The sequence below is a fragment of the Diorhabda carinulata genome, chromosome X (assembly GCF_026250575.1).
Source record: "Diorhabda carinulata isolate Delta chromosome X, icDioCari1.1, whole genome shotgun sequence".
Taxonomy (NCBI): Eukaryota; Metazoa; Arthropoda; class Insecta; order Coleoptera; family Chrysomelidae; genus Diorhabda; species Diorhabda carinulata.
Window position 1 is genome coordinate 1,893,248 of NC_079472.1, and position 14,229 is coordinate 1,907,476.

Below are 14,229 nucleotides of genomic sequence, written 5' to 3' on the forward strand. Positions count from 1 at the left end.
CCCATGTACGAGGGTTGTTTCATAATAAAATACGTTATTAGGGTAATGGGGACAGTTTTTTTAATAAAAAAAAATAGAAGGTATGTTTGAAACTTATTTCCTGAATCATCCAAAAATATTTATTTGTCAGGTACGAAGAAATTAAGAAAGGAAACTGTTTATACTAATGTAAATATTGTAGTCCAGCCCTGTACTCGATCGTGTGTCACTATATAACTGACAATATCGTGCGAATGCGAAACACTGAAATTTCCTGTTGTTGGTTTATTTATAAATACACCAAAGTAATTTTTTTATTAGTATTAACACATAATTATTCTATGAAATAGATGATTTAGAAGAAAGTTTAAATTCGCACAGTTTGAATCATTTTGCCTTTTTCAATTTATTTTGTACACATATACTAAATAATAATTATATATACAGTGTGTCTTTTACACTAAAGAGGTAACAAGTTATTACAAGACGAGAGGTTTAATTTACGTCAAATTTTGGCATATTGTCGTGCTGATCAGTTCCCAAGGTGAATAAAGAGTGTACTGAAGTCTGTCTTACTTTCATTGACAGGCGGAATATGTCATTTTTATAACGTTTTAGCGTTCAAATCGTTGATTTCATCTATCATAACCTACAATTTTACTCCACCGCCATTTTGTAGTCTAATGAATGATTTTCAAGCAAATGGATGGAGATTTTTGTTGTTTCACAATTATGAGCATGATTTTTAGTACATAATATCACGAATAGACGTAGAAATGGTTAATAAAATAAATATTTTGCTTTATACGTAAGTTATAGTGACATTTATAGTAAATTTTCACATTACTTTTTGCTTTAATTCCGAATTTTTATGGCCAAAGGGGTCGAAGCTACCAAGTTTTCAATATATTGTAATTATTAGATGATTTCCATATTTATTTTATCATAAAATGAATAACTACGAGATTTCTGAATATTTTATTAATAAATATTTCGATTATACCACGTATATACAATGAAAAAGCTTCCAAACAATATTTTGTTTCTCTTTTATACCCCTATATTCATACAAACTCCACGAGTGACAAATTCTATTCAAAAAAGGGACAACTGGTATTCTAATTTTATCACCTACGCCATAGCAAAGATTACAACGTTGCCATTCACTCTATTTTTTTATATATGAAACGTAAAGTTGTTCAAAATAATTAAAATTATTCAAATTGAGAACATAAGTCGTTTATAGTTAAAAAAAATTGTTTCATATCGAAAATATCTATTTTATACTAATTTAATTATAAAAAAATTCTAAATTTATCAAATATTCGATTTTTCTAATACACTTCTTCCTAACAATCTGGTTAAAATTAAAAAAAAAAGTATCTGGATTATCTTAAAGTTAATTTATTTTTAGTTATAAACATGGCAACAGCGCCGAACACATGTCTTTCATTTCCATTTGGTCCAGACATCGTCTTAAGAGAGAAGCTTACTGCATTTTTATGATAAAAGAGTTATTTATAGTAATCTTGATAAATAAATCGAGTTTATTCGTAAAAAAAAACAATTATTGTAAGTATCGTACATCAGACGAAATTATTTTCAATTTAGTAATCACGTTTTCAACTATATCATAATGTTATTGTTGGATTTTTTACCATTCGTTAATAATTAACCGAATCTGTACTAATTCTAATTTTGAAACACATTTACAAACAATTATTTTACTTACTGAATCATCTGAATAATTAGAACTATTATCATCGTCATTATCGTTCATCTTCTTAACACCCATTTTAATATTGGCCTTTTTTATCCAAGACATGTTTTCACGTAAGTACACTCACGACGAGATAATCGCATCGTTTCACGAATCCTCTCTTATTCTATTTGTACACATATTATTATATCTTTCTAACGACGCGTTTATTTCAAATTTACTTCGCCCGTTGTATTCGTTACCCCAAACTCGGAGCGACTGAACTTGATGCATATAACAACAACAACGCAAAGGTTCACACGAAATCAGCCATGCCGGTTCAAATATATAGTAGACCAGATAAATAATACATGTTATTTAACAAGAATCATCCACACTGATAATTTGTTTACTAAAGAGCATCAATACGTAATGATTAAAATATACTAATAACACTTTATATATTTGAAAATTAAAGTAGAATCAGTTTTAAATATTAAATAAGTTTATCAATTATTAAAAAAAACGTTTATTACTCCGTTGGGCGACTATAATTAATAATTACGAACTGGATACGTTCGGGGGAATCATAAGCTCGATATAGCACACAACTATCAACTATATTATTAGTACAGATAAATTGTGTAGAAAAAAATAGATATGTTGATGCCATATGTTTTTTTGTTGTTCTGTACACTAGATAATCGATGTTTTTTAATAAGAATCATACACAACGAGAATTTGTTTACTGTATGTTTTTAAAAACTAAAGTAGAATCAGTTTTAAATATTAAATAAGTTCATCAATTATTAAAAAAACGTTTATTACTCCGTTGGACGACTATAATTAATAATTACGAACTGGATACGTTCGGGGGAATCATAAGCTCGATATATCAACTATATTATTAGTACAGTTAAATTGTGTAGAAAAAAAGAAACTTTTAGAACAAAAATTGATATGTGGATGCTACATGTTTTTTTGTTGTTTTGTACACTAATAACGTGAAAAATAAAGATGATATTTTATTTATATAGTTTGTACTTTGTATATTTGTAGTTTGAAGTTATGAAAAATGGTTTTAAAAATAGAATTTAGTCGGTGAAAAAACCTATTTACGAAATAGGAATTTCTTGAGCCGTGATATTCATACTGTGAACAGTGTTTTTGTACTACACCGATACTCACAATTACACGTTTCGAAACTAAATTATCGTCTTCAGAGACTTGAAAGGTTCACTTTTAGTATCTAAATACGACATAAACAATTCCGTCAAAAGTTATAATCTCTATTTTTAACAGTATTGGCGTAATGAACAAGAAAAAACAAGTGACATCGATATATTAATTTTCTTTTTAGATAAATCTAATTTGACTGGACTATAGAAATAGAATTAGTCACCATTGTCGTGCACAGTTCAATTTTGATGAGATTAGACATAGGCGCGGCTTTGGGTACGGTTTTGTCTAGACGTTACATACTGGGTGAACAATAATGATTCAATTATATACATTAATAATTTTTTTTTTAATATCGAAAATGATTTATAATGACATCTTTTACATGAAAATTGAATTAGAAGTGGAAATAGTAGCGGAAAGATTTAAATAAAATTGAAATAAACAAAAAAAAACGAAATAGGAAAATTTTGAGGTTATGATTTTTTGTTGACCTTCACGTACCGCCCATGGCGGTTATCTAATCGCGTCCCAGTGATTTTATAGGAAACAGTGGGTGATATAAAAAAAAATAAATCGAAATCAACAGTAATAAAATTATCATTTTATCAAGGTCAAATGTGCTAATCATCAAACCGATTAGTAAAAAATGATCTAACATATTTACAACAATAAAAAAACAAATTTTCTAGAAATTTCGATGATTTTATAGTCCGTTCGTACACTATCCGACTGAAAGCAATAATAATGAGGTTTTAAATGTGATTTATATAAATAAATCTATAATCTATTTATTTCTGTTTTTATCTAAATACTTTTTCTGCGTGTACCGCGATGTACGAATATTATGCAGCGAATGCGTTCGAACGGGCATTCCTGAGATAGTTCGTAGGCTAAATTTCTTTCGGTGGTAATTGGCAAAAAAAAATCGAAAAGATCGGATCTCAAGAACAGGTATTTCTATTTTTGGTTAGGTGCGGGATTTCATCAATAATTCAAAGTCCGTCAGCGGAATGCAGGTAGAAGAAGAGAACGAGAAGCGACACGCGGTCCACTTCAGACAGGGACTTGACCAAACAACGAAATGCGTATGGGAAAAGTTCTAAACGATTTTTTTTTTTAAATAAACAAAGTTCGACGTTTTTTTTCCCGCCAATAAGTATTTGTCTTCATCAGGGAATTCGTAATTATGTGAATTACATTGGCATAAACTGGATTTCCACTCAACAGCTTCAAGAATGTATTTAGGCATATCTACTTCACGCCAGATTTAGCCCCCTTGGATTTTCTGTCACAAACGTGGTTATTTTGAGGAGCTTGACGATTCTTATTATCGAACTTATTGAAAATCGTGGGGAAAAGTTTTTTTTATGGGGCCAGGTACTTTCGGGACCCTTCTCGTAATAAGAGATCTATACAGGATGTCCCACGACGAGTTAAAACTATCTGTATATGACAAAATACTTATAGTAAAATCATGAAAATTTCTACGTTTGGGTTTTCGGATACGATCTTTTTAACTAAAATATTTTCAAAGATGGCCGACTTCCGGTTCTACCGGAAGTCGACTGTAAGTTTGTTATTTTTAATAGAACACCCTGTATATTGATACATTTTTGAAATATACGTAAAATTTTAGTATACTTTTGTCTAAAAACTTTTTTCCAAAAATGCGTATTTTTTGAGTTATTAATTTTTTTGTAAAAAATTTGACCCTTATAAATTATTTTCTCACGAGAATACCCTTAAAGATATGAAAATGGTATCTGCTCGGTTACTTTTAGCAAGGTCAGACGTATTTGAATCTACGTTGAAAAAGTTTTTATTTTATACAGGGTATGTATAAAAAGTGTTCAAAGTTTAACTTCATAAATATCAAATTTTTTTATTTTTTCAAATAGAACCACCCGGTTTTTTCTATTTTAATGCATTCGGGGGTAAAAAATAGAACAAATTCATGTATACTTTCCTATACAAAAACCTTACCGCTATCCAGATATTAAATGTTTTCTATAACTTTTTAGAAATGCATGTGTTTATAGAAAATATTTAATATCTGGATAACGGTAGGGTTTAAGTATAGAAAAGTATACATGAATTTGTTCTATTTTTTACCCCCGAATGCATTAAAATAGAAAAAACCGGGTGGTTCTATTTGAAAAAATAAAGAAATTTGATATTTATGAAGTTAAACTTTGAACACTCTTTATACACACCCTGTATAAAATAAAACATTTTCCAACATAGATTCAAATACGTCTAACTTTGCTAAAAGCAACCGAATAGAAACCATTTTTATATCTTTAAGGGTATCCTGGTAAAAAAGTAATTTATAAGGGTCTGCAACGGTAAAATTTTTTACAAAAAAATTAATAACTTAAAAAGTATGCATTTTTCGAAAAAAGTTTTTAGACAAAAGTATACTAAAATTTCACGTAGATTTCAAAAATGTATTAATATACAGTGTGTTCCATTTAAAATAATCAAATTTTAGTCGATTTCCGGTAGAACCGAAAACCAAAACTTATGGGACACCCTGTATACTTAAAAGGCCAATAATTGAAGCTTGTATCCCGCTTATTTTTCAATAGAATGAATCGTAATCTGGTGAATAAGAAAAATACCAAAATCACACGACGCTAAATCCGAACAATAGAGCAGTAGTTCAAAGCCAAGAACACAAAATTATATCACATTTTTCCAAAAGTTTATAAAATTCGCAGTTGATTTTGATTCATTTCTATTTTTTTTTTCATATATTATCCAAATATGCTTCGAAAAAAAAAAGAAAAAAGCGGTTTTCGAATAAAAACATCAAAAAGTTCATTATTTCCGTTTTTCCCCGTATAAAACGTACTAGAACCATAACCTCACACCCACTACATAGTAAATCATAATAAACGCATTCATGAGATATTTCAATAGAGCCTTAAATCCAACACATTCAAATAGACTCGGATTTTAGTATCACATAAATTTATTCGGACGAAACCTGCGGGGTGCGAAACGAAGTCATACCAACAGGGTCGACAAGTGGTTTTGACCCTTCTCGAAACACTCCAAGGTCATAAAAAATGAGCGTCATAAAATATATATACGCAGGTATCTCAAGAGAAAGTTGCGCGAATCCCTAACCGGAGGGGTTGTATGTTTTACACTAATTTCTAACGAAATACCTTTTAAAATAAACAACTTTAATTAAACTGTTAATTACAATAAAGCACGCAATAATAATATTAACGAAGTTTTCTCGATACGATGTTCGCATCGAGCACAGGCTCGCTTGTAGTCTCGCGAGCGTTGCGCGCGCGTAAATTTTTTCATCGATTCGGAAATAAATCGAGGAGGTTGAAAATAACATTGGAGAAACCAAAATAAAGGCCTCCGAGGTCCTCTAGAACCTAGATAGTGTTATTCGGTCTGTTCGTGCCGAGCCTGAATCGTAAGCGAGCGTGCACACTTGAAAAATTCATTTGGTACAAGATTTGAAGCCTCAGGATGCTTGACTTCGTAAACCAAAAGCTTTTTCAACATTTACCAACATCTTTGATGGTTAGTTACGTCGAATCGACTTACGTAGTCACAAAATGACGGTCAATCACGCTATAGACGAATGAATTGCCGAGCATTTTATTTTTGTACGGTATTTTTTGAAATGTAAACTTTTTTTGGGACATCTTGTGAATAAATTTCAAAGAAAAACGTGACTTGAATAATATCCGACGGTAGGGGTATTAGACACTACCAATATTTATGGTTTAACGACGTAGTTGTTGCAGAAACCGGCATTTTACAAAGCGGAAACAACTTTACAGTTATTTTTACGATAAATTCACAAAAACTGAACTGGTTAATGTTTATTATATAAAAAAGCCAATTTTCTATAACATCTATTCAAATTTAAAGTTTATAGTACAAAATATTCGGGAATTTACGAAAATCTAAGTATAGGTGGTTTATTTTGATTGAGACTGTACTTTAAATAAAGTAATAGTCAAAAATAGTGAACCGTTCATAAAATTCCGTGTAATTCTTCACTAATATCATATAAAATTGATAAAAATAAGTTTTCTATATTAGTATTTGTAAGGTAGACACTACTTTCCAAAGTAAATAGCTCAAAGTTAAGTACTAAATGTTTATTTATCTAATTCTTACCGTTACTGTATTTAGGGGACATAGAGGTGACGATATATAAATATTACGCCCTCGGGCGTTATTAGTACCACAAAAACTCGCGCTCCTCAAGATTTTTATGGTACTTTTATCGATAGTAACCATTCGATATTGGTCATTTTCACGGCCACTTTTTAATCTAAAACTACCGCCGCAAAACATGACGAACGATTATCGGAATTGACGCAAAAATAATAAATACCGTTACAAACAATCAAAGTAGCCTCATTTTTTTAGTAAACAAAATCGAAATGAACCGTACGACGACGTTTCTTTACACAGCTGCCCACTGCACTGCAATGAACTGAAATCTTTTACGGCCAACCTAGTGCCGATCCACACCTTTGCTTACCTGTTCGGCGGTTCGATAGGGGAGAGCGGGAAACATATATTCCTCTATTCAAATTGAAAATTTAGTTCACAAAAAGCTCTACAAAAAAAGTTATATACATTTTTTGGACTGTTATGGCCCGAAGTAGTTTTGCAGATACACTGCCCGCCAAAATTTCAAGTCTACATTGAAAACAACACAATTATTTGATTTGATTGAGGCTCTTTGGACCGATGAATCTGATTTTGATCAATTGAAATCTATTAATCGATTCCTCGGACCAAATAAATCGATATGTTGTACTGAATAGATTCAGTGGATCGATATTTCACTCGGCATTCGATTTTTTACCGTTTTTGGTAAAAATAATTCATTACAATTAGTTGACAGACCTATATTTACTTTGTAAATACAAATTTGAAAAGAAAATCGATTTTTTATAAATCGATCTTTTAATCCTCGATTGTTTTATGAATCGATTAATCTAGAATTATTTGATTGAAGTTCTTTGGACCGATGAATCTGAATTTGAACAATCTGTAATCTATTAATCTATTCCTCGGACCAAATAAATCGATATGTTGTACTGAATCGTTTCAGTGGATCGATATTTCACTCGGCATTCGATTTTTTACCATTTTTGGTAAAAATAATTCATCGCAGTTAGTTGACAGACCTATATTTACTTTGTAAATACAAATTTGAAAAGAAAATCGATTTTTTATAAATCGATCTTTTAATCCTCGATTGTTTTATGAATCGATTCATCTAGAATTATTTGATTGAGGCTCTTTGGACAGATGAATCTGAATTTGAACAATCTGTAATCTATTAATCGATTCCTCGGACCAAGTAAATCGATATGTTGTACTTAACCGTTTCAGTGGATCGATATTTCACTCGGCATTCGATTTTTTACCGTTTTGGTGAAAATAATTCATCACAGTTAGTTGACAGACTTATATTTACTTTGTAAATACAAATTTGAAATGAAAATCGATTTTTTATAAATCGATCTTTTAATCCTCGATTGTTTTATGAATCGATTCATCTAGAATTATTTGATTGAAGTTCTTTGGACCGATGAATCTGAATTTGAACAATCTGTAATCTATTAATCTATTCCTCGGACCAAATAAATCGATATGTTGTACTGAATCGTTTCAGTGGATCGATATTTCACTCGGCATTCGATTTTTTACCGTTTTTGGTAAAAATAATTCATTACAATTAGTTGACAGACCTATATTTACTTTGTAAATACAAATTTGAAATGAAAATCGATTTTTTATAAATCGATCTTTCAGTCCTCGATTGTTTTATGAATCGAATCATCAAGTTACGATTCGAATCGATTCAAAAATCGATCTTTTTCGGAAAGAATCGCCATCTGTAACTATTCGTCTTTTTTTTAAAAATAGACTTCGAATGAGGTGGTATTGAAATTTTGTATTTTTGCTCAAAAAAGAATAACTTTACGTCGAAAATGTATATAACCTTTTTTGTACATCTTTTTAAGAGCTTCAATTTTTGTGCGAAACTTTTTTTTCTAACATCAATATTTTCGAAGATATTTATAAGTTTGAAGGGGGCCATTGGGCAAACGAAGTTAAATCTTCTTCTATAATCCAGAAGCTTCGGAAAATTTTGTGAATGATATTTATAAGCAATTCTTCTTTACTAATTTATTTTAACAAACTCTATACACCGGACACTAAGAATTTTCTTTTTGAAATGATGTATTGCACAAAAAATAAGACGCCGTTCACTCAAACTGTCATCTGACGTCACAAATTACACAACATTACGTCACTATATAGTAAACAAACAACACAAATAATGTGGTTTCAACCACGTGAAAATTATTGATTTAATATATAAATATGAAGATAGAGAGTTTGTTTTGGAACGAAATGACTTCAGTCTCCCCTACCGAATCGCCGCGTGAGACCAAACAATAGTTATTAGTGAGCGAGAAAAGGATAAAATAACGTGATGGCTTACTAACCAATGAAGAAAAGGGCTTTTTACACGCTACGTCCATTAAAATAACTAAAAATCATTTTATCTTAGTTCGTTCGTGAAGTATTTGCGGTCGACGTAATTTAAAATACAGAATCGAAACTATTAGACGTATTCGGCGATTATTTTATATCAAACTAATTAGTATTAGAGTATATGATACGAGGGAAAATATATTTGTATCGATATCAATATCGTTACAATGAATTTACTCAATTTACGAATTTATTCAAATAGGATAATAATTATGTAATATTGGCAACGGTGTAAGACGTAACCGTCTGCGTATGTTCATAACATACACCTGTCACTAATGGTTGAATCGTATACGGTCACTTCTTGTACGTTTTAACAGTTTTTTTTCATCGGATTTTCATATTACAAATGAAAATAATTAGGATTGATTCGAATCGACGAAATCGATAGACACGAGGGAGATAATCAAGTTATTTTCCTCCCCTGTAATAGAAAAACTACCCTCCCGAAGTGAATACGAATGAAAAATCTAATTTTTCGATATTTATTAGTTGGGTTCTTGTATGTACGAGGACGTATTGAAAAATTCTTAGCCTACTATTGAACCGAACAAAATTTCAGTGTCGAAATATTTTATTACTCAAAATATTCTCGTCTTAATCGGATTTACGACATTTTTTCAGTTGAGGAAAGAGATGATAGTCGGACGGAGCTAAATCTGGTGAATATAGGGGGCGTTCTAATAATGCAAACCTTAAATTACGAATTTTTTGCATGGGGAGTTGTCCTGCAAAAACAAAACACCTTCGGATAGCTTTCCGCGTCTTTTCACTTTAATTTTTCCCGTAGTAATGTCGAATAGTTATTCTCCAGTTATTTTCCTACCCATATCGAAAAAATCAATCATGATTACTCCATGGAAATTCCAAAAAAACTGAAGCAACAACTTTTCCAGCAGATTTTTGGACACTTGGAAACTTCTTAGGTGTTGGAGAACCTTTCCATCGATTGTTGCTTTGTTTCTGGATCGTAGAAATGTTCCCAAGACTCATCCATAGTAACAATTCGGTTTAAGAAGTCTACATCGTCTAAATCGAGCACAGATCGAACGCTTCTGGTCAACATTCAAACATTTGGGGATCCAGTTTGCAGCAGTTTGTCCAAACCAGACCTCCACAGAAAATTTACGACCTTTCAAACTTTTTTTCAGTTGAGGCAAGAGATGGGAGTCGGACGGAACTAAATCTGGTGAATAGGGGGGGTGTTCTAATAATTCAAACCCTAAATCACGAATTTCTTGCACAAAACATCTTTGGATAGCTTTCCGCGTCTTTTCTCTTTAATTTTTCCGGTAGTAATGTCGAATAGTTATCTCCAGTTATTTTCCTACCCATATCGAAAAAATCAATCATGATTACTCCATGGCAATCCCGAAAAACTGAAGCAAGAACTTTTCCAGCAGATTTTTGGACACTTGGAAACTTCTTAGGTGTTGGAAAACCTTTCCATCGATTGTTGTATTGTACAAATGTATTTTCTTTTGAGATTCGATCCTGGATGTCATTTAGACAGCTGGGAATGAATGTTGAACATCAATATTGAAGTAGAAGCTGATTGCAAGGCAAGATTTTAATGTTTATATTCGATAATGGGACGGATGAAGGTTTGTTACGTATTAAGTAAGGATGGGTCCCTTTTGGAACGCCTCCTCTATCTAGATTATCGTTCCTATAGACTCCCCAAAGACTCGAGTAGAAATTTTGGAGTAAAAATCGTTCGCTCCAAGAATTTTTTCGTCTTTGTCAGTCGACCGAGTGGATTGCACGTGACCAACAGATTCCGAAGTGTTTTAAGACGGTTATGGCGTTAATATTTTGTGATACACACGGTATAATATCCATCGACTATTACATATTGTTTTTGAAACATTTAAAGGATGAAATTGCGGAAAAACGACCTCTTTTGAAAAAAAAAAAACAACCAAACCAAAGAAAAGTTTTTGATTTGTGCTTAAACGAATTGAATACGAGGTCTGGTTATTAAATAACGAAACTGGTTATAAAAATTATTCTACATCCGAATGCTACCCTTCAATATACTCCCATCACCTCGTCACACGCCTTTCCATAAGTTTTTTCCATTGATCTAAACAGTGCTGGAAGTCTTCTTTGGTTAGTGCCTTCAGGACTCAAATCGGGTCCGTTTAAAAGCAGATTTCTTTCTAAACTTTCAAGGAAATCTCGACAATCATCCGGACGTTTTGCACGCGCAATTCGGTTGATTTTGGTCACTGTTTCGGGAGTTGGAACAGTTAAAAGACGACCTGGGCGCTTACACCACTCAAAAACGCGTGCTTCAGATAGAGAATTGTCTCTATAGGCCTCTTGAAACAATTTCTAGTACTCAATCGGAGTTTTTTTCCAATTTAACGCGAAATTTAAAATTAATACGTTGTTCCAAGGCGCGCAGTTTCTTTATTTAATAACCGGACCTCGTATCAACATTGGACTGACTTAGTATAGTGATAAAAATGAGCTGGCAACATCCAGTCAATTAAAATTCAATGCTTAACGTACTTTTTAACTATGTATATAATTACGCGGCAATTTATTCGCAAATACGGCCATAGTAAAAAATTAACAGTCATTTTTCGATTTTTTGGAGGTTATATTATATATTTTATGTTAATTAACGAGTGGCGATGGGATCATAACTCATAACCTCACATAACACCATCGCGATAATTAATTTAAAAAGAACAGACACGAGTGAGATGTCGGAAAGTAGTAGATTTAGAGACCGATAGAGCACAAGCCCTTAAAACGAAAACCACCTGTCTCTGGCCCGTCCAACACGTTCTACAAACTCAGTGCCGTTTTCTTTCATTTTTAAAAATAAATTTACGAATGGATTTTCAGTTTATAACAGATTGAAAGGTTGTAAATAAAAAAAAACTGTGATTATATTTCAAAATCGTCAGTGACAAGTCTCAAAAGGCTTTACGCACGCAATTTTTAGCTGTTTGGATCCATTTTAAAGAAGAATTAAACGCCAAAACAAAATGGAAGCTGTTTACGGTGACTTGTGTCCACCATTTGCAAAGTTGTATCGCTGGCATGGTGACCGCGGAGTTTTTGAAACAAAATTCCCCAACTTTTGAATTAAGAAATCCCTAAGTTTGAAAATATTCGATGTATTTGAAGAATATTACTTAGGAAAAGTGTAGTAAATCAGAAATTATCGTAACACTTTTATTTTATTTATATTTGTTTAAATAAATATGAAAAATTGACAATTTTAGCGCAAAAAAACTAATAACCACAAACAATTTAGTTTTTGTTTTAGTTTTGACTTAAAATAATTTAGGATTTCATCTTGAAAGGATGATTTTCCGCATAATTTCTTGTATCTATATTTTATTACGAAAAAAATTGTTATTTAAGCGATTTTCAAGGTCGCAATACGCCACGCCACGCTACGCCAACCCAATCCACGTATCGAACATCTTTTCCCCTTTAATTCACTACCTTTGAACATTTTGAATCGTTACACGTGGAAATGGAAAAATATATGCGGACATATTCGAAACGGGGCGTGGCGTGGCGTGTTGTTGGTAGGATTTCGGCCTTTAGAGCTTCGCCCCGATGGTCAAGAAACTGTATTCCGATCAAATGTGGCGGTGGACGACACTATGATTCATACGACGTTCAAAAGAGATTCCATGGAATAGTTTGGGTTGGGATTCGATTACAATGCGGCAAATTATCGAAAGATTTAAGATGGTATGTGAAAATTTAGACTCTAAAAATACTTAGAAGCTTTAGTTATGAGAATTTTGTGGATGTAATCACGAAAAAACGGCCCTTTTTAAAGAAGATAATCAAACTGATGAAAACGATACAAAAATTACATGAAATGGGATTCAAATAACTTTCCTGTTACCAAACCTCAAAACAACGCTAATTGGATATACATTTTGGGCATACGAAGAGATTGTCGATTAAACTTTTGCCTATTTGCAATCTAAAATCAAAGATTTTAACCCACGTGTAATTTATTTTAATTTTCGTGAATTTTAACAAAGTATTTGATTCGGTATGATGTTTTTATTATATTAAATGAATAATATAATGAATTTTGGTTATGTTAAGGCCGACCCTATTAATTCTAGTTCGAGCACAGACTCTCCTCTTATACATTAGTTGTCAAAAGTAGCAGCTGCCAGGCCATATGGGCAACGATGAAGACGATAATAACTGCAGCCTCTTTGCCCTTCGAATCTTCGCGATAACATACATTTCTAACACCAGCTGGTATTATAATACCTAATAAGATACCTTATATAAAGAGATATTTAGAAAAAAATAAACAATATACGATGTAAATCGAAAATTCGCTCAATTATTTTCTTGTTAAATAAATTTTCGAGAAAATCTTTTTGCTCATTAATGCAAATTAATACTCAGTCAATTATTCCATCAACTACCATTTTAGTTAGTTGTGGAAAATAATTCCCTCGATTTCGAAAAAAGGACTCAAAACTCTTCAGAAAACTCCACCATCACACTGTCTAATATATCTACCAAAATATAATTTCTCTGTCATTCCTACAGGCTCTATAACTAGCTCCGGTGGTTATACACCCTTGTAGGACATTTATTCCCAAACAAAATCCACGGATTGATGCTAAAAACATAATTTCACTACCCCCTGTCATTCCTACAGGTTCTAAAACTAGCTCCGGTGGTTATACACCCTTGTAGGACATTTATTCCCAAACAAAATCCACGGATTGATGCTAAAAACATAATTTCACTATCCCCTGTCATTCCTACAGGTTCTAAAACTAGCTGCGGTAGTTATACAC

At 32.0% G+C, this 14,229-nt stretch overlaps 1 protein-coding gene across 3 annotated transcripts in view; it reads right to left on the reverse strand.

Annotated features, from left to right (window-relative positions):
• LOC130900842 (amyloid beta A4 precursor protein-binding family B member 1-interacting protein) overlaps positions 1-14,229 on the reverse strand; it is a 97,092-nt gene that overhangs the window by 59,207 nt on the left and 23,656 nt on the right. Inside the window, exon 1 of one of the 3 annotated variants that reach the window (XM_057811746.1) lies at positions 7,016-7,351. The exons of 1 other annotated variant lie outside the window; for it this stretch is intronic. In XM_057811746.1, coding sequence (XP_057667729.1) covers positions 7,016-7,195 — 180 coding nt within the window. In that variant the 5' untranslated portion in view covers positions 7,196-7,351. Of the gene's footprint in view, positions 1-1,711; positions 2,147-7,015; positions 7,352-14,229 lie in introns of those variants that run through there. One more of the 3 variants, XM_057811748.1, reaches the window with a different exon arrangement.